This window comes from Plectropomus leopardus, chromosome 2 (assembly GCF_008729295.1).
Source record: "Plectropomus leopardus isolate mb chromosome 2, YSFRI_Pleo_2.0, whole genome shotgun sequence".
Classification (NCBI taxonomy): domain Eukaryota; kingdom Metazoa; phylum Chordata; class Actinopteri; order Perciformes; family Serranidae; genus Plectropomus; species Plectropomus leopardus.
Genome location: NC_056464.1, coordinates 34,244,802 through 34,271,146, shown reverse-complemented (window position 1 = coordinate 34,271,146; position 26,345 = coordinate 34,244,802). Strand labels below are relative to the sequence as shown.

General features: G+C 41.3%; 1 protein-coding gene across 1 annotated transcript in view; it reads left to right on the top strand.

Annotated features, from left to right (window-relative positions):
- Positions 1-228: 228 nt before the first annotated feature.
- arhgef10la (Rho guanine nucleotide exchange factor (GEF) 10-like a) overlaps positions 229-26,345 on the top strand; it is a 122,293-nt gene continuing 96,176 nt past the window's right edge. The window contains exons 1-12 of the mRNA XM_042509431.1: positions 229-310; positions 413-540; positions 2,583-2,691; positions 3,813-3,913; positions 5,628-5,705; positions 6,966-7,145; positions 8,255-8,371; positions 15,314-15,406; positions 16,326-16,496; positions 20,273-20,418; positions 21,292-21,464; positions 25,529-25,644. Of these exons, the coding sequence (XP_042365365.1) occupies positions 415-540; positions 2,583-2,691; positions 3,813-3,913; positions 5,628-5,705; positions 6,966-7,145; positions 8,255-8,371; positions 15,314-15,406; positions 16,326-16,496; positions 20,273-20,418; positions 21,292-21,464; positions 25,529-25,644 (1,410 nt within the window). The 5' untranslated portion in view covers positions 229-310; positions 413-414. The remainder of the gene's footprint in view (positions 311-412; positions 541-2,582; positions 2,692-3,812; positions 3,914-5,627; positions 5,706-6,965; positions 7,146-8,254; positions 8,372-15,313; positions 15,407-16,325; positions 16,497-20,272; positions 20,419-21,291; positions 21,465-25,528; positions 25,645-26,345) is intronic.

Genomic DNA, 26,345 nt, shown 5'->3' with positions numbered 1-26,345 from the left:
GCTGTGCCAAAAGGATTCAGGTGATGTAGTTTGGAGCTGTGCGTGCATGTCTTTGTGTGTGTTGTGTTTGGGGGAGAAATGTAAAAGACTGATCTAACAACAGGAGGTGCAACTATCAAACAGAGAGGGAGATAAAAAGATAGAAGGCACCACTCTCTTTCTATTTAAAAACAGTATTTGTTTACTTTGATGCTACCGTTTTTTTCTTTGCCAGCTTTATGTGTGGCTAAAGCTGAGCCACAGACGGCGGAGACTTCAGAGGTGATCTATGATGATGTTCCAAGCGAGGACCCCCTCTCTCCTGACGACGGTTAGTAGCTGTGACAAAATTGCATCTGTTTAGGACGTTTGTCCTGTCAGAAATCTTGACGAGGAGCTTCTGATTTGTGTTGTTTGTGCGTTTGTTTTGCAGATATGATCTATGAGGATGTTCAGAGAGACAGCGGTCCTGCAGATGCAGACAATGGGTGGAGCTCCAGCGAGTTTGAAAGCTACGACGAACAGTCTGATAATGAGACCAAACAACCAACACGGAGCAAGGTAGTTTTGTAACTGTGTGTCTGATATGTGTGTTTATCTAACACAAATCTGTTTATTTTACGTGACCAGCCAGGTTGTTATGGTTGGTTTCCAGAACTTTAAAAAAAATAATCAAGGGGAATATTTCATCTCCTGCTCCCCTGTCGCAGTCCTCTTTATTAATATATGGAACTGGAAGGAAACTGTAAAGAACATGAAAAATATATAATAGGCTGTCTAGGCCTTAAACTTTCATTGTGGGATGAAAGTAAACAAGAGGCATTTTTTTGTGTTTGAAAAGCCTCAGATCTCTTTGCCTTCTCTCTGCCAAGGATGCTGCTCATCAGTGTTGTGCAGCTCAGCTACACGGTGTCAGTCTTCCACATGATGGCACTGTGTGCACATTCACACTGTGCTGCATTTCCTTTATGCATCACCAGCCTTTAACGTGCAAGCACCTATACGGGGAAAATCCACTGTCATACTAATAAAAAAAAAATGTTTTGCTGAGGTGAATCATTATTGATGCATATAATTATACCTACCAGTGCATATTTTTGCACATTGAAGGTGTTTATGTATGGAAATAATTCCATTGTAATCCAAGCAAATCCTGTGATAAATCAATGCTTTGAGGAATCGGGGGAAAAAAATGTTTGTGGCATCGGGACTGAAAATGAGTTGCTCAGGTAATTACAGGAAGGTGTGGTGTGAATCCCCCCACAGTTCTCTCAGCATGCTTGTCCCAGGCCACTGAACAAAAGGAAGGATCCAGCTGCACCGCTTGAACTATTAATGAAGAAACCTTGACTATTAAGGTCCGACAACAATTTCCGGCCAGCACAGCCTTCATCAAAAACACATAGTTTTTAATTAGTCTCACCCGATTAATTTTTCACCAAGTGTACCTGAAGTTCTCCGCTTGTTCAGTTCACTGCTTAATTCGAGCAGCCTGGGAGAGCAGTTTGCTTCTTTAATAATTGCCCTAATCTGCCTGCAACCCCCTCCATCCTCTATAAATCAGTGTCCATTAGTCTTATACAGCGTAACCCCTTTGACCAAAAGCAGCGCTCCAAGCCTTCACTGTCTATGCTTGTGATTAATTCCTGATGTCGCGTAGCTTGTTTTGCCTTGATCACTCTGCCTCCATTTCCCTTTTCTATTTCCTCTCCCCTACTCTTCCTCCTCTTTTTCGTGGCTAAACGCACCCTGCCCCCCCTTCCCCCTCCCCATGACCCCGCCTGTCCAACACCTGTAGCTCTCTCCTGAAGTGCGTCGGCTGAGGGAACGCTGTGCCAGGACCAAACGCGAGCTGGCCATGAGGCTGTCTGGCAAGCACAACTATGACATCAAGGTATATCACCAAGCAGCAAGCGAACACAGCTATATCACACTGTTTCTTCGCAGAGCTCAAATCACTCCGCTAGATGTTTGTCAATAGGATTGATGATCACCCAGAGCTGAAATATGCTGCTGTGTGCTCAGCTGACTCAAAGGCTTAACCGACTCTCTGCACCATCCTTCCCAGCTTTCCTTTGGACTGTGACTTTGCTTTGAGACTCTCTGTCGGCCTCTTCTCTCTCTTTTCCCCTGCCGGGTTTAATATCATGATGCATTTATGGGACACATGAATTATTAAATAATATTCTGTATTTACTTCCATAAACACCAGTGCAACTTGCCCCCAATTAATGACCTACTTTCCTGAAGTAGAGCCATTTAAAAATACTACCACCTCCTGTGTGTGTATTCTCGGTCTGTGGAGTCATGCTCGGGGTGGAGTTTGTGGTCAACTGAATTCTCCCACACCGAGCAGTGCAGCTCTGATGTGGAGCTCACTCTGTTACCATAATCTCCCCATGATATGCTCATAGACGCTGATTAGAGGCTCTACGGCGACCCACAGGGAGTCCCAGATGGCGAGATTCATGATGAGCCCACTGAGCGCCTCTTCTCTCCGTCGCTCTCCAGAGGAGCACCGTAGGTTATCAAATCTCCGCAGCATGGCATTTTCCCCGCACTCTAACGCTCGTCCGTTGTTTCTGTGTGCTCCTTCCAACCAGGTTCAGCAGCTCATGAAGGCGGCGAGAAGCGGAACCAAGGATGGACTTGAAAAGACCAAAATAGCCGTCATGCGAAAAGTTTCTTTCCTGCAGAGAAAAGATCAATTGGGTAATGCATGGAAGTGTGAAAACTTTGTAAATGCTGGTCAGCTGGCTTTTTTGGGATGAAAGTTAAACTATTTTGAATAATGGCTTTTGGTTATGAAGTCTGGGCTTTAACTCCTTACATTTGACTCTTTGAATTATAGGCAGTTGCTTATGTGCAAAGCTATCCAAGCCAAAGTAGTGTTTGAGGCAGATAGAGTAAAAAGTCTTACTTTTTCTTTATACAAATCCCTTCAGGGAGAAATGAAAGCACTGTGAAAAAGAAAGATCCCACTGATTACAGCTATAATAAATAAAACAGACAGGCGTTCTCAGTTTTAAGACAGACATTGTGGTCGGGCAAAGTTTTTGATGCGCGAGAGAGAGGAGGATGAAGCAACTCCATGTGCTACAATATAGGTTGTGTTATAGGAACCCTTGCTGAACAATAGAGAGAGATTACCATCCATTAATGGAGTATCGAGGAGCTCCATAAACCATAGATATCAGACCCACGTCTCAAGCAAATCTCCGAGCCATCACAAAGAGGTAAAGAGGCCAGTGCTGCTATTTTTAGGTGTTGATCGAGGGAAATCTGTGCGGCATTATATTTCTTTTCCACCAATCCTCTGTTATCATTCCAAAGTCTTTAATTGGAACGATGGAAGCTTTTGGTATCTGTGTCTTTATGGGTACGGGTGAAGTGGGGATTTTTTTTGTGAGACTGTGGAATGTCTTTGTGCCAATGCAGAGATGAGAATATGTTGGATCATGTTTTTGCAGACACACTTCTGTGTGCCTCCTTTACTCCTTCAGAGATACAGTATTGTTTTGAAAGTTTTTTTTTTCCAAAGGCCTCTCTCACTCTCGGTCCCTTTTCCATAGCTCCCTCTCTCTCGCGCGCTGTCTATTTTTCAGAGAGTATAGAAATCTCTTCATATTTTCGAGGTAATAAACTTAGTGTGTCGCATTGTGTCTCCAGCTGCAGTGAGATCTGAAGCCTGCCTCTGTTTTTCCCTCTTTGTCTCATTCTGTTGCACACACACACACACACACACACACACACACACACACACACACACACTCACTCTTTCTCTTCCTAACCTGTCTGTATGGTTCTCCTTCTGTATTTCTGGATGTCTGCAGAAGAGGAGGACGATGCAGGATACCTGGATGTTGCTGTGTCAGAGGTGAAGCATCCTCCTCCACAGCTGAGCCCCATGCCAGAGGGGCTGACCAGCCACCAGGTGAACCTGACAATTTTTGCGACCATTTCTTCCCATTCTTTCCTAACTGACTGTAATCTGCAAATGTAGAGGCAGGTACTTGAAGGAAAACTCTGTTTTTTTTACCTGTACTCTATTTTCCAGGTTTGGGAACAAGTTATTGTTATGGAAGTCACAAAGAAATCTCGAGTCTTTGCACTCAAGTCCCAGAACCTAAGTTCCAAGTCAAGTCTCCAGTGCTAAACTTTGAGTTTCAAGCTCTAACAAACAAGTCAGAATGCGCTTTTTACGAGATGTAATGCAATTATAACAACAGAGTCATATATTATATAAGTCATATATTAAACTTAAAAATTAAGGAATGCTTTTAAAATGTTGTTTTTATTTGTTAAAATAAGCTGGAAGTTGTTGCATCTCTGTCTGATATTTCAACCCACAAGTTTTCCATATTGCAATGAGTTAGTTGTTGACCATTACATGGTTTTTGTACGCAAATGAAAATATTATTGGTATATATATTTTGCGTTATATATTATAAACTTGCAACTCCAAATGGAGTTGCAAGTTTTTTGGTTTTCTCACTGCCTGTCTGAAGTCATCAGATTTATTACTTAAGTCTGTACCTCGGCTTTTTTCTCATGTCTTTGTGTCTAAGTGGCTTGAACAATAATTTTTGAAACTGGTAAAGTACCGAGAGGCAGGTCTGCAGCTTTGTCTTTCAAAACAAATGTGCCCCGTCAATTTACGTCCACTGAAAGTGCCTGTTTTTGGCTCTGACAGACTCAGATTGTTATTATGACTATGATTACAAAAGCACCTCACCAAGAAGTGAAACATTTTTCTGTACGTTTAGTTTGTTCCTGTCTGTTTTGAAGGAGAAGCCTCATTTTTCACATTCTTGAAATCAGCTGAATATGTTCAGCCATGGTATTAAAAATATCTTTGATAAGATATGCTTTCCATACCACAACACAGCAAAGTGTTACCATGGCTCCTCTCTCTAACTCCCTCACTTATTTTCCACCATTTTCTTTCTGCAACAAGTCACTACTTGTGAGATTTCAGAATCAGGCTTCTCGTTAGCGTAACGAGACACATAACAGATACACAATAGACTGGATCATGCAAAAAGTGCGGAAAAACGTTTCATTTCTTTGTAGGGTCCTTCTGTAATATTGTAAAACACTCAAAACACACTCTCAGAGGAAAAAGCAAACACTTTTAGTGGAAGTAGTTTGACAGGACGCACCTCCCCCAAAAGATAGACTGTTTTGCCACTGCCAGCTACAAAAATTGTTCTTACCATTGGTAACGCTGACACAAAACATGGAAAGATAGGGGCCGGGTTGAATTATACTGGAGTTCCTCTTTAATATGTGAACATAATCTGTACCCAGATATGAGATGAGGTTCTAGGCTTCTATTCAAAGTATTACTTTGTTATTTTAGTATTTTTACACATCTCAGCTCTTCTCTCTTGATCCTGTTTGATAAAGCAGTGTGTTTACAGCAGCTAGAACAGCCACTTTCATGTCACAGGAAATACAATGATTCAGAACTCCGATGGAGGCCTTGTTCCTACTCCTTTTGAGTCTTTTTCCCCTCCTGTGACAAACACATGATTATAGTGCAATCCATCAACCTGCGGCGTGCTTAACTGAAAGCATACCGCACACTGCAGCCCCATCATGTCCTCTTAGTGCTAGATTTCCTGACTGGTCTGTTGTCTACGCAGGTTGTCAGACGCCATATCCTCGGCTCCATCATTCAGAGCGAGCGGAGCTACCTGGAGTCTCTCAGGAGAATCCTGCAGGTGAGCTGTTAGTCCCTGTTGTCCTCCTCTGCCACATGCAATATCTTCACCATTTAGCCATTATGAATCACGCTGAAAAGAGAAGCGGTGATATCCATCAAATTACAGAGGTGTCTCAGCATAAGTAATCCCGATAAAACAGCCGTCCTCATTTCTGCGGCGTTGTGCTGATGCTGAGAGGGAGAGAGAGACTGTCGGGCTTGCGCAGGATGGGGTGCTGCCTCTCCTCTTTAATCTCTCTTTTTAGTGGGGAGAAGGAGACTTGTTATCTCCTCATCACAGAAAAATAAGAGGAGCCTACTGAAATGGAATCAGCAGCAATCAATGGCTTCCTTATGCACTGCAAAATCTTTCACTGTCAAGATACAATGCGCTACCTTTGTTGTCAAGTGACATGATTGCGTGTGATACTTGGGGAGGTTTAGCTCTTTTGAAATCGCTCTTGTTATTCAGAGAGTCCAGCCAAGTGGTAAATGCAGTCTCTCCAGACAGATAACATAAAAAGATGAAAGGCCACAAGCACAATTAGACATTGAGGGTTCTTACTTTCATTATTGCTGTAAAACAGATTGCAACAGTTGTTCATGTTGTGCTGCCCGTCCGTGTTCCTTCTGTCAATGATTCATTTTCGCTGTGATGGGTTTGTGGAGATGAGACTTGCAAAACATCAACAAAATTTACCACTGCTGTTGCTCAGATAGATACAGGTTTGGTGTTAAATAGTGGTTTTCATCTTTCGCGTTTCAGTTGCACACAATATCTATACATGTACAGATTCAAAGAAGTCATGTTTACTGGCATCCACAAAGAACATTGTCCACAAAGAACCTGCCAACTCATTTCTGTAGGCTATGCTAATATCCCCATGAGTGCCGAGTGAAGAATCAATCAATGCCCCTTTCACCACGTTGCTTTTGCATCTGTAACTCTGCTGGGAGCTGCTTTTTGCCATTATTATTCCGGCTTTTATGATTACAAGTCACCTTGAGTTCTGAACATGTTTGCTAGTGGCAAATGCTGTTTTGTGGGTGAATCCTTTGGATTGATGTGCTTCCAGTCACCATGACTACATTTCCTCATTTTCCTCGATTCAGAGGATATTTGTCTGCTACCCCTCACTTGTCTATTTATGCAGCGCTGAAAAGAAGAGATGCTTAAGGAAGGTGGACTGCTGATTCATCTTAAGCATCCACCCACCCACACACATACATACAAATCAACAACAATAAGAAACCCAATTTTCTCTCACAATCTCACCAGGAATACCAGAGACCATTGATGGAGGCTGAACCACGCATCCTGAGTCCAAGAAAGATCCGGCCTATATTTTTCAGAATGAGGGAGATCACGCAGTGCCACTCCATGTTTCAGATTGCACTAGCGTCACGTGTGGCAGAGTGGGACAGCTGTGAGAAAATCGGAGACTTATTTGTCGCTTCTGTAAGTGAGCGTGCGTGTGCATGTTTGTATCTGTGACATAGAAATGCAAACTGGAGGCTTATTTGCCGCCTTATATATGTGCTTGTATGCATTGTTTGTTTCTGTCTACCATGCAATCAAAGACTTGCATGCTGGATAAAGGAACTCATATTTTTCTTGGCAGTTCTATCTAACTGTGTAACCCAGCCTCTGCCACAGGAGTTATAATGAGCTACAGGCTTTAGGTTGAGCAAACAGTGATAGTTTACCCCAAACATGGAATCAATTACAGCTGTGATGAATATCTCCACTGCATGCTCTCTGGGATGCGTGTTTGCAAATTTTGGCACTGGAACAATAGGGTTCAGTGTGAGTTTTCTGTTGTAAGTCTCTGCAGTGTGATCATCCATAAGGTCCTCTTATTATGTGCCCATTAGAGGGGCTGATTCGACCCTCTCCTTCTCTGCAGGCCATTATAGGGCTGTTCAATTGATATCCCAAGACTTACTATCAAATGAGACCACACTGGAGAAGGAAAGTGCTGGGACTGTAAACGCCTCATCGAGTTGCCCCCTTTGTCATGTGGCAGTGTATCTGTACCTGCAGGGCTTGTAGTTATATCTGAGAGGCAGGATCCTGAAGCAGGTTGCGAGCAAAGAGGGTTAATTCCTTCATGAGGTTTACTAATTCCCCACCACTCCTCAAACTGCCACTATCAGCTGCCTGGTGTGGGTTTAATTGAGGAGCAAGAATAAATGTCTGCCGCACAACAGACACACCCCCTCCCACACACATACTCTGTCTTACACTCAGCCACCTCATTCCTCTTTACCCAACCTCTTAAATGGCTCGTGAAGGGTGTTGCGGTAACTGGGATGGTAAACAAACCAATTTTTTAAAGCACTATACTTAAATGGCCATTTTCTTGCCTCTCTTTACATTGAAATTACCCACGGGTTGCCCTGCAAATAGGATGGTTGACCAAACATCGAAGATGTCAGAAGAAATTACATGACTGTGTTTGTGAATGTTGATGTAAAGAAAAAAATAACATGGCAGGACAAACCCTGTTATTGTAGGGCTGTTGTCACAAATTCAGATAAAAGTTCTTGTTTCATTTTTCTTCACAGTTTTCCAAGTCCATGGTGCTAGATGTATACAGTGATTATGTGAACAACTTTACCAATGCCATGGCTCTCATTAAAAAGGCGTGCATGTCCAAACCAGCGTTTCTGGAATTCTTGAAGGTGAGTTCAGCCTGTGAGCATAATACAAGTTTTATGATGTTTTTAAAAAAAAATTTTTTTTAATCAAATTCAGTTGTGTTTTAGCTCCTGTGTTTGTTTTCCTTTGTAGTGTTCAGCAGATGCTGAATCTAGCAAAGCCCCAAAGCTAAGGTCTTTAATAATACATACTGTACTTCTCAGGTTTCCAAAGAGACAGACAAATAATTCAGTGTGTAAAAAGGTGGTTATTTGCACAAAATACATAATCTTTGTTTACATTCGAGGATGGGTTTAAAGTGTGTCCTAAATTTGTGAAATTGTGTTGTTTACCATGCAATATTCACTTTACGTAGGAAAATAGATTGAAGCACTGTATAAACCACTGTGTTATTTCTAACGCTGGAAATGTCCAGGTAATGTCCTGTAGTCATGTTGTTATTATATAATTATTTTCAGATTACATCAGTAACTGGTATCTATCCACATATATTTTTATGCATCCTCTCTGACAACAGCTGTGGCCAGAGGCGTTCACACACCATACTCTGTCAACGTGATATCTCAGGAACTCCTTCAAGAAATGTCCTCTAATTTGGCATAAATGTCCACTTGGACTCAAGAATGAACTAATAAGATTTTGGTGATCAAAGGTCATGGTCCCAGACCTCACGATCACCATCCCTTTTTTCGTGAGTGCAGCAACCTGCAACACTTGCAGGGAATTCCATCAAATTTTGCAGAAACATTCACTTGAAGTCAATGATAACCTGATTAAAATGTTGTGGTCAAAGGTCACTGTGACCTCACAAAACAGATTTTGCCATAACCCAAGAATTCACACGCTATTTATTACAAAATTTAACACAAATGTTGAATGGGATAAATTGATGAGTTGATGACATTTTATATCCAAAAAGTCAAACGTCAGCCTTACTGTGACATCATAATGTTCTGCAAAAACACTTTTCTCTTCTTATTGTATAGTTTTTCTGTGCTGCCAGGATTAAGATGTGAGTGAGAGAATCTGTAGCTTCTCAGCAGCATCATCCATATTTAAAGTATTGTCAGTTGTCATGACTTCATATGAATCTTGACAGACACGGATGTAAACTGTAACTTTACTTGTTGGCTTAGGCATACAACCGCAAGGCAGTAATTGTAGTTTTTAATGTATCATGAAAAGCTCTCCTGAGTTTTATAATAAAACATGGAGAAATCTGCAAATGAATGAATGCCCAACAGGCCGATTCACAAAACATTATAAAATTGCAACACTTGTGCTTAATTTAGTGGTTATGTGAAAAGATGAAACTTTGACAACCTCAATCAAGATGCATTATATACTGTTATTCAATGTTGCAGATATCAATTAGGGATCATGAACAAGGAAAAATAGGGCCAGGGTGCACAGAGAGTGCCAACGAATTATTTAAATGTGCTGAGTTTAACAATTCCCTGTGCGCTCAGCATTCATGCATGAGTATGGCCTGGATCATTGAACTGTAATGCTGATTTACAGAACCAGATCACACAGCTGACAGCCCAGCATGTAACTCTAGATAACATGTGTCCCATCCTTTCTGTTGAAAGGTTCCTCCGTCTCTCCCGCTGCTTGTTGCAGCTCTCACTGACAATATGAAGACAAACCAAATAATAAATTGGCTAGACACAGACTGAAAAAAACAGTGAATCAATGACAGACTTCATTATGTTGCTTTTAAAATATTGTCGGGGCACTGACTGGATGCACATAATCATAAGCACGCACAGTAGATTTAGAGGATAGAGGCCATTAAATTCAGTGTTTGAAAATAGTTTGCAGACATTACAACGTAATATGAGAGCTACATTTGAAGATATGTCTCTAGGTGAGCGGTTTAAATAAGGTTAATGATTCGTGTATTTATACACAGTCACAGTAGAGGGGTCATGATTGCATGCACGCAACTGCATGCAGAATACACGATATGTGGTTTGATGCACATAATGCAGAACCAAATTTTACATGTGAGTTCTGTCTGAAAACTTTAAGCTCTCCACTGTTAGCAACAAGTGCAAAGGTTAGCGCAACAGGTGGATTGTCGTGCTGTAAGTCGTACTATGGTGAGTGTAAATGAAATGTCTGAGCTGAAAGTCTCGTCAGTGGGTTCCTGGTCCGCCATAAGTACAATAGAGAGAGGGCTCTGTATAAGACGGTGTGTTTGCGTTGCTCCATTGTTGAACAGTCTGTGAATGGATACATGTACAACATGCTAAAGACCATTTGACATCTTCACCCAGATGTGCTGATCACTAGGACAAGTCAGCATTCTTGCTTATCTCTGCTGCTTTAAGAAGCCTTTCAGGCTCAGACATACGTTCCACTTTGGACGTGGGCGTACAGCTGCGGTCATGCAGACGCGCACATGATTTTATCCATAGCTTAAATTAGGGTTAGCATCAGCTCCCAGCAGTTAACAGGAGGGCTGGGAGGTGAATCCTCCTCCTGTTGGGAGTAAATGAAATTAGGAAGATTCTGCTGGGTCCAAAGTGAATGTCTGTCAAAAAAATTAGTGTTTGTCAAAAAATGTTCAAACTAACCTTAACTTGGTGCAGTGGTTGTGGCGATTGGCATTTACATTGGCATTGCCAAAGTGGAACCAAATGTAACACTCCTCCTGATGCACAAATGCTTAACTGTTCTTTTTATTTTGTATTTTAAATTTCAAATCCAAAGAGATGTGTTTTATAGCCTGTTTTGACTGGTTTCTTTCTGGGAAAGTGTTGGTTCAGTGTTCTTTCAGTGTAATATAGATCTGTACTGAAACTGTGACTTCAGTGCACTGTTACACGCCTAATGTGAATTAGTTGTTTTTGATAGAATAAAAGAAGTTGTCAAAATGATTCCTCCTCCTCTGGATAAATGTTGACAACTGTCCAAGCAACATTTATTTTTTTGTAAACAGCAAATCAGATAACTTAGAAAAATCTCAGAATGCCATTCGGTTATTAGAATTGAGACCAATAGTGATGAAAGTGGTTGTATATGTACATACAGTGAAGTGCTGCGTTATGCATTTCAGTGGTGAGAGCCAGTGTAGAGGCAGCCGGTACTTGGATGGCTGGACTTATTATTGAGCCTGCTGGAGAAGTCATGGTCCTAATCTAGTTCACATCAGCTGTGGAGGGAAGTGTCCACTTGACAGGTTCAATGACATATCCAGCCTTGCCCATTTCCCATTTTTCTTGACATGAAAAGTAGGTGTCAAGTGTTTTAACCCAAAATTAGCATAAGGGACAGTTCCATCGGTCCCAGCATATCGCTAAATGCTGAGGCTTCTTGCTATGCTGATAAGGTTGCCTGGCAACAAATGCAATTCTGCTCAGTGAGGTAGGTGACTTTGCCAGAAATATGTCTTACAGAAAAAAAGTAAAATGCTCCTGATACATTTATCACGACTAGATGTATGTCTATTTTTATTTTAGCAATTTGTCAATACGAGTTGTTTACAAGCCAGATAGATATAGTATAAAAAGTGACTAACAAATTCAATCTGTTTCCTGTTTTGAGAAACTGCCTGCTGCATTTCACACAGGTCTCGCCCACTAATGGGATCTTAAAGCTTGACCACTCTTCTCTGCAGAGCAGCATACTGAAATTTGCAGCTACTTTCTCAGCCAGTCAGCTCTAATCTTTTCCAGTGGTACTAGAATCCACTTTCATTCAGTAACTGGAAGAAAAACACGACACTGAGACGACTCACCTGTGGTCAAGGAAAACCACCTGTTTGCGTTTTGTGGTTTTTGGTACTGCTCCAACTGCCCACGCATGCTGATCCTCATTGTGAGCAGCTACTGCAAGTGGTCAGGATGCTTTTGATTATTTGCATACAGCACTTAGCACAAAAATGGTGCCAAAGTTTTTGTACCAACCTTAATTGCTATAAACAGCCAACTCACTCCCCTGCTTGGGGAGTTCAATGCTGTTCCTCTCTTAGCAGATGTACACTAGAAGCATTAAGGTGTCCAAACTGTATGGCTCCACCTGAAATGGATCTGTGGAAAACCTGATGTGCATTGTGGGCAATGAGAACACTCAGCGCTCTCATGAGCAGCCTTTCATTGCCACCTTGCCCGTTCTACCTCCAAGCTGTTGGGTGCCTTCTGGGAACATCTGATAGTCCTTTATTCCTTGCCTCCATCATGGAGAAATATTGAAAGCTTGTAGTTCCATATATTGGGCAAAGGCTCATGGTTGCACTCCCTGGTTCTGCTGGCCACTTTGATTACTTGGTTGGAAAGCAGAGGTCAAACACCGCCACCTCAAAAAGACAGAGAATAGTGAAATAGGTCAGAAGCTGCCCACGCTGAAATTCATTGCAGCCGAATGATTCAGTATCTTTTGTTATCGGAGGGCAATTTGAGAAGAGGCATAGTCAGTCAGTATTTGCCCCCGGCAGCTCAGGTTCTGGAGGGTCCCTGCTGGCAATATCCTCTTGCACGACTCATGCAACCGCAGCCTGGGCTTCTTTCCGCTGCATGTCTTTGGCTGCAAACTCTGGCTTGAATAAATTTTTTTTTTCAGCCAAAAAGCAGTAGAACGTATTCTCGTCTTTAAAAGCCTCAGCACTCGTATTTTGGGATGCCTATTTCTCTGTTGGAAACTGAGATTGTTTTTTTTTTTTAAGATTATTTTTGGGGGGATTTTTTCCCTTTACTGATAGGACATCTGTAGAATGACAGGAAATGTGGGAGAGAGAGGGGGAATGAAAAGCAGGAAAGGGCCACAGGCTGGAATCAAACCTGGGCTGCTGCAAAGGCCTCGGCACATGGGGCGCACACTCTAGCAGGTGAGCTGAGGCCGCCCAAGTTGAGATTGTTGTAAAAGCAAAAAGACCAAGGAAATTCAGTTTTTTGCTGTGTCTAGAGCAGGCCCTCGGCTACTTGGAGGCCAAGCCAACATATGGTTCTTCCTGATCTGATTACGTTACTGTTATATTAAATAGTTCGATATTCGAAGAAAAACAATTTTTCCAGCTACAACATCAGCTTCCTCAGTCAGTATAGCATGCACTAAGGAATTTAAAGAGTAACTAAACTCCCATACCACTTTTTGAGTTCCATAGCAATGTTTATACACAAGTCTTTAGTAGTGTTGTTGATTTATTTTAGTTCAGCTTTTGACATTCGAGTGCAAAGTATTAAAATTCTACATATTTACAAAAAGACCAGAGTAAGGAGTATGTCAGAAACTCGCCAACTAAATACTTTGTGTGTGTGCATGGGGCAGGGAGGTGCTGTGGATTGAGAGGCGGCACAATTGGTTGACTGGGTGTGTCTCAGCCCCCCAGCCCTGCCCATTTTTTTATATTCCAGGGAGGAGGCACCCAAGAGGAGTGGCTGAGGCTTCAGAGCCTGCCAAAGGGCTCCAGATTTGCTTTAAGAACTAGGTTTACAATATGTAATCTTCAGTCATGAATCTCTTAAGTATATAGTACATGATCCATTCACAAACATCCATATCCTATCCTGGGAGCATTTTGTCAGCTAAGTAGATAATATAACTACCATAAAAACTTGAATTGTAGGCGGTTTTAGTTACTTTGCTGGTTAAAGAAGAGAAGTGTCCAAGCGTGTTTTACTCCTTTCTTGTTGCTGCCATCAACTTTTTTCCACTTTTATCTCTCCTACGGTAGTATTTTGCTACAGGGTTCTCTCTTTCTGCATTCATGAGGTTGGCGTAGATGCGCTGTCTTGGAGCTTGATCAAATAAATGATTCGTAATTGATATGTCATTCGATGTAATTTTTATACAAGTAATATTCATAAAGATTTAAACAATTTGATTACATTTTTCTGGGCAAGACTTTTGTGTGAAAAGCATTAAAGGCCTGTCTGACATAAATGCCTGCCCCAAATGACAGCTAGTTGAGTTCAGTGATTGAATGAAATGAAGAACCAGGCTGGTTTTTGAAGTTTTACGGTATGCAGATTTTCATATATAATTTTAATGCTATGCTTGTTTTATTAAAAAGAATTAAGCACATTTAGTGGTTTCAATTTAATAATTACAGTTCAGTGGTAACAAAATCAGTTATCGCAACATTTTTTAACTAATACTGTGCCTTGAAAATTGAGTTTATTTTTTAATACAATGTGATGATATTCAGTATTGAAAAAAAATGTGAAAGAGACTAAAATCTATTCATGAGAAAAAAGATGAGGTTTTCATTATTAATTTCCCTCAGCTGGAAACAGATATACTCAGATATTTGATGTTTGAATTTAATAGACTGCAACATTAACTTCTAGGAAAACACATTTAGGCTGGATCATGATATTACATTTACCAAAATCTCAGGCACTATCTGTATCTCATATCAGAGTCTCAATATCAAATTAATTTATTTTGTAATATGAAGTGTATATTAAAGAGATTTCTAGTTCTAATCTGTGTGTATCATCTAAAAAATGCAAAATTAATTTCCTCACCCTGAGAAACAATAAGTACACTTAAAGTAAAAAGAAAACAGATTATATGTTAGCTCCTGATCTGTATACTGGAGCAGATGATGTCTTTTTATTTTTATTTTGTATTTCTGTCTCACAGTTGATCTTTTCTAACCTTTGCCACCATACCATCTATTAAATGTGCCCAGTGATTTGCCTTTTTACACTGATGGTGTCATTGTGGCACAGACTTGACACTGCACTGAAACGATCTTCTCCTGACCTACGCCTACAGTAATACATTAGACATATAACACACTCAAAAAATCTCCTCTTTCATACTCTCATATGAATAACAGACCCTGATTTTCATACCTTATTCACCCACTCACCCGCCCACACAAGGTCTATAGAGGATTCTGACAAACTCTTCTTAATGTAGGAATAGCATAGTTTCCTCCTAAAAGCCTTGCTGTGCAAGAACTTCTTTCCAAGTGCATTTTCTGATTTATTTTTGTTTCTTTTTGCTTGTAGAAGAAGCAAGCATCCAGTGTTGACCGGATCACTCTGTACGGCCTGATGGTTAAACCAATTCAGCGATTCCCTCAGTTCATATTGCTCCTGCAGGTATGAAATTGTTTGTTGTTTGGAAAGGGATAGATGTTTAAATTATTTTTTAATTCATTAATTTCACTAGCTGAACACTTCCAATATGAGAGACTAGAGTGGAATTAAAATTCAGCAACACGAATGCAAAGCTGCAAGGTCACAAACTGGAGTGTATATTTTAGCTTATCTTAAGTACAAGAAGTCGCACCCTGTATACTTTTACACTGAGGTTCGCTAGAGCTAAAAAAGTAGCTAGCCACATCAGTTTTTCACAATGCTGGCTTTACATCCTGACACTTCCACTTTCCATTCTGAGCAAAGATTTGGATTTGAGCTTGACTCTCCGGATCTGCAGAAGCTCATTTCATCCCTCAGTAGGCATTGATTATCCATGAATTCAAAAGATAAGTCATGAATGTGAATCAGGCATTTTCTTCAAGCCCAAACTCAGTCCTCCAAATAGGAAATGTATGTATTAAATCATACATTACAGGGAACTGGGGCTCAAGGCGCTGAGGTACATCTGAGATGCACATCAAGACAACACAGAGCTTTCACTGGGTCATAGATGCAGGACAAAAATAGACACAAGCCACAAAGCCTACACTTAGACCTGTTTGTTTTAGCCAACACTGCTTACTAAAGGGGAGACATTGCAATACAATGAGCTTTACACAGTTTACATAGCCACTAGAAAGCTATTGTGGCGTACACTGTTAAATCCTCTGGAATCTGCGATAGTCTCGCACCTAAACTCAAACAGGGAATTTGACCCACATTTAAACTTTTCAAGGAGACTGCAAAACTCTCGAGCAGAACATATTATTTTGCTACTATTCAATTCATAGCAACATACAGTCAGAAATAAAAGACCTTGAACAGAGAGAGTTTCTCTATAGTATCTTTACTTAAAACTTTCCTTGTTACCTTTTTCTAGGATATGCTCAAGAATACACCGAAGGGCCACGTGGACCGTCTGCCCCTGCAGCTCGCTCTCACAGAGCTGGAGATGCTGGCCGAGAAGCTGAATGAACAGAAACGAGTAGCTGACCAGATTGCAGAGACTCAACAACTCGCTCGCAGCGTCAGTGATCGCCTGCTCAGTAAGGTGACTGGATACACATGCACTCCCTCGTGCACATGTACACGCACTTGCACACGCACATATGCCCCAATCTCATCAGCTGCGAGCTAGCCCCCAAGACCTTTAACTCCGCTGCGTTGTTATCACTGTGAGCCAAACACCTATAAATTAAACTAGTATACAGCAATCGCTTATATCACTTTCCCACACATTAATCTGGGGAGGCATTTTTATTTAGAGAAATTATCTTCCAGAAATGATGCCCATTATCATTCCTAAACAGTACCAAATGCAATGGCAGAGGCGTTGCCTCTCCATTACCACACTGAAATTACAGTCCTGCCGCTGCAAATCTGAACAAATGCTGCTCTGAATAAGAAGAATTAGGGGGTAAATGAGACATTTAATTGGAAACTGTAAGAGAGCTATCTCTTTCACCCTGTCGCTCTTCCTCCCTCTCCACTTTACCTCCCCTCTGTTCCCCTCTTGCACTCCCTTGCTTACTCTCTTGCTTACTTTCTCACTCCACTTATGCACTCTTCTTCTCTTTCTCTAGTGTGACCGCATCTGCTTCTGTCTTCTTCTTCTCTCTCTCTAACACACAACCTCCCCTTCTCTTTATTTCTCTCTATCAGCCGTTGCTTTCCAGGACTCTGAGATGAGCTGATTCGGCCAATCTCCTCCACTCCACACAGAATTCCATTTGCTGCGGTGACACTGCAGAATTCCAATAGGAAACAGTATCCTCTATTGCCCCCATAACCATCCAATGAAATATTCATTCTTTGTCTCAAAGTATCTAAGTCGCCGGAATAGGACAGATAACAATGTGAGTGAGAATGGGTTTAGCACACACTCGCACACTCATGCACTCCCGCTCACACATGCACACGTGCACGGTGCAATGTCCTCTGTGCCTATTGATGCTTGAAGACTTTAAGGGTGTATTCTTATAGCAGCCCACCTCTTGAGGGAGTTGTACGGTTTTGTGGCCATCAAACGGCAGTCCTACTCAGACTAATGACTCATTTTGTGTGCTATCTGAGCCACAGCCAAAAGCAGCTACAGATTGCCTGCAGATAGGACATCCTTCCCTGTGAAATGTGGTCCGATGCGTTACTGCACTGCAGGTTGTCGAATGGACACAGCAGAGAGATTCATTATTCGCAAAATATGCGCACCTTTTAACAAACAAACATCAAAGTATCAGGATGTGAACTCCATAGCTGGACGTAACCTGCTGCTTGCAGTATAAATTGTGATGAGTCTGGCATAGATTGGCGCAGTATGCATAAAACTAAAAGTATTGATTTAGGCAGTTATAAAAGGAGCTGGACCAAAGTGATAAAAAGAAAAAGAGCTTTCTTTTGCGGTTTCCTTTTGCCAAACATATGGATGACTGGAAAGCACAGCATGTGCCAACATACTGTAGCATAAATTGCATCTGTTATTGGATTCATTAACTGTGTCTGTGTGTGTGGGTGCATGTGTGTGTAAAGGTGTGCATGCAGCAAACTGTTTATGCTTAGATCCATGTGTAGCTGCCTTGTTGTGGTGGAAAGGATTGTGTGTCCCAGTGCTCAGACAGTAAGCTAAGCCAGTTTGTACTCTGTGGTAGTTACGGACAGCATGGTACAGACGATCTGAAGCATCTGCTGAAAGTGTGTTTCGAGAAAAAAAAGTTTCTGGCAGCTCATGTTGCCCCATTAAATTGAAGTTTGACTTTAGGTTCCTTTCATCACGTGTGTGCAGACAAAGATAGTGAACGAACATGTACATTCTCTCTTACATTACATTTGCTGAAGGAACAGGGGAGAGATGTATGTCTGCCTTGTGTGTGTGAAAGATCTAAACAGATCTATATGCGATTTATTTTTTTTTAGCAATATTGCAATTACAATTTGATATGAGTTTTTTTTTAAGTTCCTTATCTTCCATTTTTTCCTTATCTGCATTTTTCACCATATAGAAGCAAGAAATGACTTTATAGTATGCCAAAGGGCTGTGTATTTGCATAAGTCATGGGATATGACGTGTATCATGATACAGAGGTTATAATTCAATATACTGAATATATTGCGATCCTGTAAGGCAGTGTTTCTGAAATGAGGATAAGACAGCCCATAGGGCTGCTCTGAGTCCTGTAGATTACTAGAGATATTTTTAAAAATATCAGTAATTCTTTATTACTAAAATAATTATACTATAATATGTTCATTTAAAAATGTTAATGGAAGATGGATAAAAAAAAATTAATTAAATCTTCCTTTTTTGAAGCAATTGTTCACTGCTATAAACTGTCAACTGCTACAGCAAATGCATTAATGTTAGTTCATAGTGTGTTTCTTAAAAAAATTAAGCTGGTCATGGGGTTCTTGCCCTAAAAATTATTAACACGGGTAGATTTTTGTGAAAAATAAATCTTATTTTAGTAAAACTGTCACTGCATTTGCAAAACAGTTTGATATATACATACTTGTCATTGCAGTCATATCACAGGATCTGTATTTGTATTTATCACAGTCCCTGTAACACCAAAATCATAGCACTACCTTTTCTGCAATCTGAGCAAAGACATTCACATTTACATGATCATTTTTTAGGTGAACATATAAAAATACTAACAATTAAAAAGTTATTGTGTTTTTGAGAATCTATACAATATCACAAAACATAATATTATGATGCTCAATTGTTTCGATATTTTCGGACATCTCTAGTATGACCAATACAACTTTGGTTTAGTCAACATATATACTGCTCTTTCATGTATCAATAGCCTACATGTTATGGTGAAATCAAATTACTTGAATTTATTTAAATAACCTTTCTTTGGTTTATTTAGCCAATCAATTGTTAAAATCTTCAGTCATAGTAGAACATTACTTGTAACTAAAAGCCTTGTAAACATGGAATATAATCCCCATAACTTAATGTAAATAAAATCTGAAAAAAGAACAACAAAACACTGCAAAACAATATTCCTTGTGTGAACATTTATACATGAAATCTAAATATAAATATTAATCTCACTGATCTCCAGATAGTCACAGTAACAAATCACACAAACTTAAGTGCATACTAACCAAATTTTAAACATGTTGTTAATTTATCTAGAAGTTGGAAAGCCAGACACAGGACGTTTTTTTTTTAAATGATCAGTTATTATGGACAAACTGAAACCTAAACTGTACATTTAATCTCCTTTATTGTACATTTAATATAGCTAATTTCTCCTCTGCTCCAATTGTCAACACCCTTCTTCCCTGAGAGCACCCACCTTCACGCTTTCTCTCTACAAACCCTACTACTACACACTCACTATGCACACATTACGCTAATCTTACAACAGTTTAATAAACAAATATGAGGATTGCACTTAAAGTGGGCCATGGCCATTTTTATACAGTAGTATTGCGAGCATCAAAGCTTGTGCATGGCCTTTTATAAACTGTTTTCTTCAACTACTCTCATTTGCATACGTCACATGTGGAGCGTATGGTGGCGTGTGTGCAGGTGTTTCCAGCTCTCTGGTTGGTTAAATCCTGTAGCATATAAAAAAAAGGGGAAACTTTTACGATTTGAAAGTTGCATTCTGTTACATCACCATTAATCGTTCAGCCCTAACGTATGCGCACATTAAATGACCTTCAGCAGCATGAATGCGTTTCTAATCCCCGATGAGACATCTGTTCTCCCAGACTGACTTGTGTGTCCTCCAGGATCTGAACTCTGGAGGACTGGCCCTTTGTGATGCTGTCGCCTCTTCGTCTCTGATCTGATTGCTGTGTCCCTTTTAGCAACTGAACTCGGAGCAGGGGTCACTGGTCCTTTGTGAGACGCTTATTGAGACTGTGTACGGCGAACGGGGACAAGTCCTGAAGTCGAAGGAGAGAAAGGTCTTCCTCTTTGATGATGTGCTCATCTGTGCCAACATAAATGTCAAGTAAGTCCCTCTTGCAGAATGAGTCGAACCGAATGCCCTTGCATTCAAAAATACTTTGCTAATGCGTTCATAATGTGCAGCTCCAGCATGAAGTTGTGTGTAAGTTTTGAAAGGAGAGTCTGCTAAACTGCACTGCTTGGAGAAATAGCTATTAGGTGGCACAGGGCTCTAATGTGATGCCCTAGGTTTTACAAGGATATTTTGGCAAACTGCATAGGAAAGAGAAATAGCTGCTAGGGGATTTGAGCACTATCTGGAGTCGCAGGAGCTTTATCAGCTTTAAACAAATGGTAGAATGCCTAACTACAGCTACAGGAGTCCTAGATTACTGACATAAAACATTTTTTGGTTTCTTTCCAATTTATCTTCTGTGACAGCACCATTGATCACATCTCTCTCTCTCTCTCTCCCTTCCTTCCTCACTCTGCTTTCCCTTTCTCGAAGTAAACAGGAAAAGGGATTTTGTATATTTTGCAAAGCTCCTGTCAAAGATGTCGCTTAAAGCCCTCTTGTTAAGCCTTCAAAGTAATTATCACTCTACGTCTCATTCAACTCAAGTGTCCCGAAGTTGACTTTGTCTGCCCTCCAGGATCTTGACAAACCGATCACAATGTTGATTGTCTGCGTGATTACAGGAATACATGAATAGCAATGAACTCCTCCTCACAGCCAGGGGTACAATTTTGGCAGGGAACATGGCTGATCATACAGATTCTAATTCCCACTCCCAAGTTGTCTTCATGACATCTCTCCTCCTATGGAGAGGCGGGTGTAGTGCTGTTAGCAGGATGCGGATAGGGAGGGAATTTCTCTCAGGTTGTTTTCATTCTAAACTGCCTCCTCTAATTTTTGTTTTCTTCTTTTCTCCACCAGGGGGCCTCCAGATATCAGCAGCCTGGTCCCTATCGGCCCCAAGTACACCATGAAGTGGAGCGCCCCCCTGCAGCAGGTGCAAGTAGTCGAGGTGGGGCAGGAGGGCTCTCAAAGCAAAGAAACCTTCTTTCAACCAAGCGGAGCAAAGCGCATGAGCGTCCCCTGCACTTCAGGTAAAAACTAAAAAAAGCAAACTAGTTGTATCTCATTCCTCTCCCCCATGTGTCATCCTCCAGTTAATCTCATCACTTGGACTGACTTTTAGTCTCAGCCCCTTACTCTGACTCAGCAAGGCTAATCTGTTTCTGTTCTCAAGTGTCCCGCGGAGGGCTGGAGATGCATCCGCGCTGCTTGTCACTCTGATTGAGGATGTGTTTGTGAGGAGGATAGTGATGACGGTCACTTGTTCCAATCTGCCTAGGGTGTTTTATCTTGGAGAGAGATGTGGGGGTAGAGAGCCCCCTGCCGCAGCATCCCCACAGTCTCATTTCACTCTCTGATAGACCACAAACACATCTTTGAGTGGAGTCATCAATCTGCAGAGATTATTCCCTCCCTTTCCAGGCCCAATTAGAGAGCCAGTAGCAGTAGATAGGAATCGGTGGTTGAAACACTAGTTCTCCCACCACCCCTCACTAAACTCTGGTGTATACAGAGCTTGACGAGATCCCTGATAAATGTGCCATGGGAAAAGGGAGATACAAAGCCTTATCAGGATGTAATGGTACCGGCTTTTTAAAGTTGCAGCTCCATGACTTAAATATTAATGGCGCCTTCTTCAGAGCTCCCCGTGTCATGCTCGGCAAGCAGCAACTGTTTTGAGAGCTGGTTCAGATTCTCACCGGATTAAGTTTTTGCTTTTGCTCAGGTAGTGTATACTCACAACTTTGCTGCAAGGTTTTTGGATCACTTAAGGTTAGCTCTCAATGCAGCTGTCTTGCTTCCTTCACTCTGCAAATGTTATGCCCCACAGAGGGTGCTGGATTCTGACAATCTCTCTCTTTTTTTTTTTTGCCACCTTTTCGACACAGTGCGGTCACCTTAATCATGCCTATCCAGAAACCTCCCCGAACATCTGTGGGACCGTTCCCACCAAATTTTCATTCAGACAGGCTGTCCCATCTATTTATAGTTTCATCCCCTGTGATGTCATTCAGTGGGGTGTCTCGTCTAAATCCTGCGCTCCCTCAGCATGCCTCAAAATGGAGTCATTTTTCATCTTCTGCAGGCCCTGGTGCCCTTCTTTATTGAAGAAAGCTGGCCTTTAGGGAAATGCAGCCCCGTCTTTCTTACTCTACCCTTTTGTCTCTGTCGGACTGTCTCTTACTCTGTCTGTTCTTACCAACACACGGCAAGCCCGCTGATATACGTGCTCTTTTTCTGAAAGCAGAGTGTTCCAGTTGTTTACGCCGTCTTACCTTCATTCTGCCCCCATTACACCTCCCTTATTGCTGCTTCTCTTTTGACCTGCTGTCAGGAGTGCGTTTTTTTTGTCAGAATGTACCGCTGGGCTTTGGCTGCGGATCAGACAGGGGTTTTGATGCAGGTGTGGAAGCTGCATTGTCTTTAAATCCACTGGCCGGCGTCACTGGCACAGCAGCTGAGAGCTAGATTGCTGACTTATTCCAGAGAAAGCAGGGATGGACCCCTCTGGGCTCCGGCCTTCCACACCAGTGAGCTACGTGCCTGGCGGCCGATGTGGATAGCCATGTCTGAGTGTGAAAACCATATCCTGCCTCACCAACGGGATTACGCTGGATTACAACTCAGCACATTCACCTCTAGGGCCGTAGCCAACAGCAAGCCCCAGAGGACTCAACGAACCTGTACAGGGTTTCAGGCAATCCCTTTGGAGAGGACAGGAAGACATTGTTCGTGCAGCTCACAGCGCACCCTTTTATATTCAGATGTCTCACCTATTGATTTCTTTACACAGATGACAGATGTCACTGGCGGCCTGTGACAAAGATCCCATTAAACCCCAAAAGCTACAATGGAGCTCTTTAAATGAACAATGCAAGCCCACCACTCTCTTTTTCTCAGTCCCTCTCCTCTTACGGCTTTACTCTCACTCCATTTATGCACGTGGATAGACAAAAGACGGCAGGTCCCCTCGGAGGAGCATGGCTCACTAAGCCCGCCTACCGGCTCAGCTCTTCTGCTACTTTATTATGTGGCAGCGGTGACAGTGCAGGACAGCTCAGGAGCAAAATCTACCTGCAGAATTTAATTAGGCAGCTCTTGTGGAGCCTGCTGCTGGGGAGATGTGGGCCAGGGGAGCTAGGACGGAGGATGGCAGACAGGAGGAGACACAGCTATCGATTCGCAGCAGTAGGAGAGAGAGACTTTGAAGGTAGCGGGCCTCAAATCGATGCTGAATTTTGCGTCTAATGAGACACCTGCATTCCTTGTGGCCAGCAAAAGGGCATCATAGCTCCAAGTAACAGTTTCTCCATCTGATATTTTTTTTTTTTTTTTTTACTCATAAATTCATTCTCTGTAGTTCAACAAATAATGAAGATCGATCCATACGCACATCGAACCGCTTTTATTAGTGCCACTGGAGTTTCAGCTAAAGCAACTTTTCTTTCTGCACTTCCATGAGTTCTCAGAGGCAATGTCATTGTTTTCTCTTTGAGGGGAGAACTCTCTAACCTTGAACGCTTTCCATACTTACACCACGAGAGTTGGTCTTTATACCATCTACACTATGTTTATAGTATATATAGTTGGTATTGTATCCGTCAAATAACAAGTTGACTGATAGAAAATTACTTGAAATCTTTTTTTTTTAATCAAGTCAAGTTACACCTTCACTGGTTACTGATCTTGAAGACAAGTAACAGTGACTCCACCCATCATTGCGATTTTTATGATAAGGTGTGATGGGCACCTTTATCTGTGAGAAGAGATCGGCTGTGGTTTCTTTTCATTTATAAAGTCTTGAAAGGCAACATGCTACCATACCTCAGCACTTTATTAAACCAGTCTTTGTGTAATTATTCTACATATCCAAGTGATGGCTTAACACTCAGTGTTCCCCAGGCAAATACTGAATTTGGAAAAACTGCTTTTAGTTTTTCTGCTGCATCTACCTGGAACATCTTACAACGTACATTCGAACTCAACACAATTGTTAATGTTTGAGGGCACTTTTTTTTTCTACAGTCTAATGGTGTCTAGTGAATATATTAAAACTATATCACAGTGCATCAGAAATTGCTTTCATCTAGCAACCAACAAGTAGACTTTTGTCAGCAGCAGTGATGGTGTCCTCATCAACCTCCACAAACCCTTTTAAAACCCACAGCGAGCGAGCAAACTTTGGTGGATGGAGAGCTAGTGTCCAGATATGCTTTGAGCAAAACCCACATTCAGGACTTACGGTTGCACACTTTGGATTTGTTTGAACGTATTCTGAAGTAGAGAAGGGGTGGACTGATATTGTTTTTTTTCAGGGCCGATTCTGATACTGATTATTAGTAGTTAATGAGACCGATAACAGATATTTGGCACCAATATGCATTTACAATAAAAATGAAAATCAGTATTAGAAATTGGAACATGACAATCTCCAACACAAAACCTTGTTTGGATGCCTTTAGAAAATGTTTAGTCAAAACTGAAACGTTCAACATCAGATACAGCAAGTTCCCTTTCTCTGCACTTTTTAATTAATTAATTTTATTGGCGATCATTAAAATAAAACACAGATACCCCGATAATTGGCAAAATGCCAAATATTGGCCCCAATAATCAGCCAGGTTGATAATCTGTTGACCCCTAGGGTAGAGCATGGTAGTTCGAAGGTTCGGAGCAAAGAAAGAAAATAACAAACAGGCTAATTGAACTGTCAGCTGTCACTCCTCCACTCTGTCTGCGGATCGCTTGTTATAATATAATTAACATTTGGAGCTGTAAAGTGTTTTGTTTCTGTTATATGTTGTGAATGGTCATGGGAATTTTCATTATGGGTCCTTGAAAAGTTTGAAGATATTTGTACATGAAAATGTGTGGCAACCCCAAAACACATTTTACAGTTACATTTGCGGTAGCTGGCTCTTGAAGGATTATTTGTTGCTTATAGTATTGTGTCCTAGAGGGATATATGAATTAGGTAATAGTGATTCATTCCTGAAACAGTATAAGTGTACTTATTTTTCTCTTGCATAGGAAATATATAAAAGGGTTCGTATTATTACAACCTCTAAGGCTTTGTGTGTTGCCCTCTTCTCAGGTAAAGCCATCCTCGGCCCTCCACGTCTCTACCAGGAGCTGCAGGAGCTGCAACACGACCTTTCTGTTGTGGAGGAGGTCACTCTCCTCGTGGGCACGCTGCAGGGGATGTACCAGGTACGTGTCGCTTCATGTCATTTTGCTGTGGCTGCACTGTCTCACTGGGAAAATGTGTATCATACAACATATATAATGCAACAAAGTCAGGGCAAAGGTGAGATCTCAGGCACGGGTTTCCTCAGTCCATCTCACTCTATCACACCAGCGCACAGTTGAGCCCTTTTCTCTCAGGGTTTTCTTTAAAAGCTTCAGTTCAAATTGGCCACTTAGAAAAAAAAAAAAACCTCTCCAGGCTGACCTTCAGATGTGCTTCTCTCTCCTTCAAAATCTACTTTCAGTGTAACGAATTATTTATAAGCCAGTCATCTCAAGATATTGACTGATATATGGAAATATATATGGGTAGAATATATGAAATACAAATGTCTTGCGTAAACTGCAGCTTACTTTGCAATAAGCCCAGAGAACACACTAAGGAATCACAAAGGCTGCAAAGACAAAATTGAAGTATGCCCAACTAATTTGAATAGTCTGATTCAATGCAAGCGGATAACCATTAGGGGAAATCTCGTCTCTGCTATTCCTCTTAAAGAAATTGCAAAAGAATTCTAGTTGTTGAAAATGTGATCAGAGAGCCGTCTCATATTCTCCTTGAATCATCAATTTCTAAAAGCATGAAGTCTCCCATCGATCTCCCATCAACGGTGCCACAATGGTGGGAATGCGATGTTCCCTCTGATATTCTACAGTAGACAGAA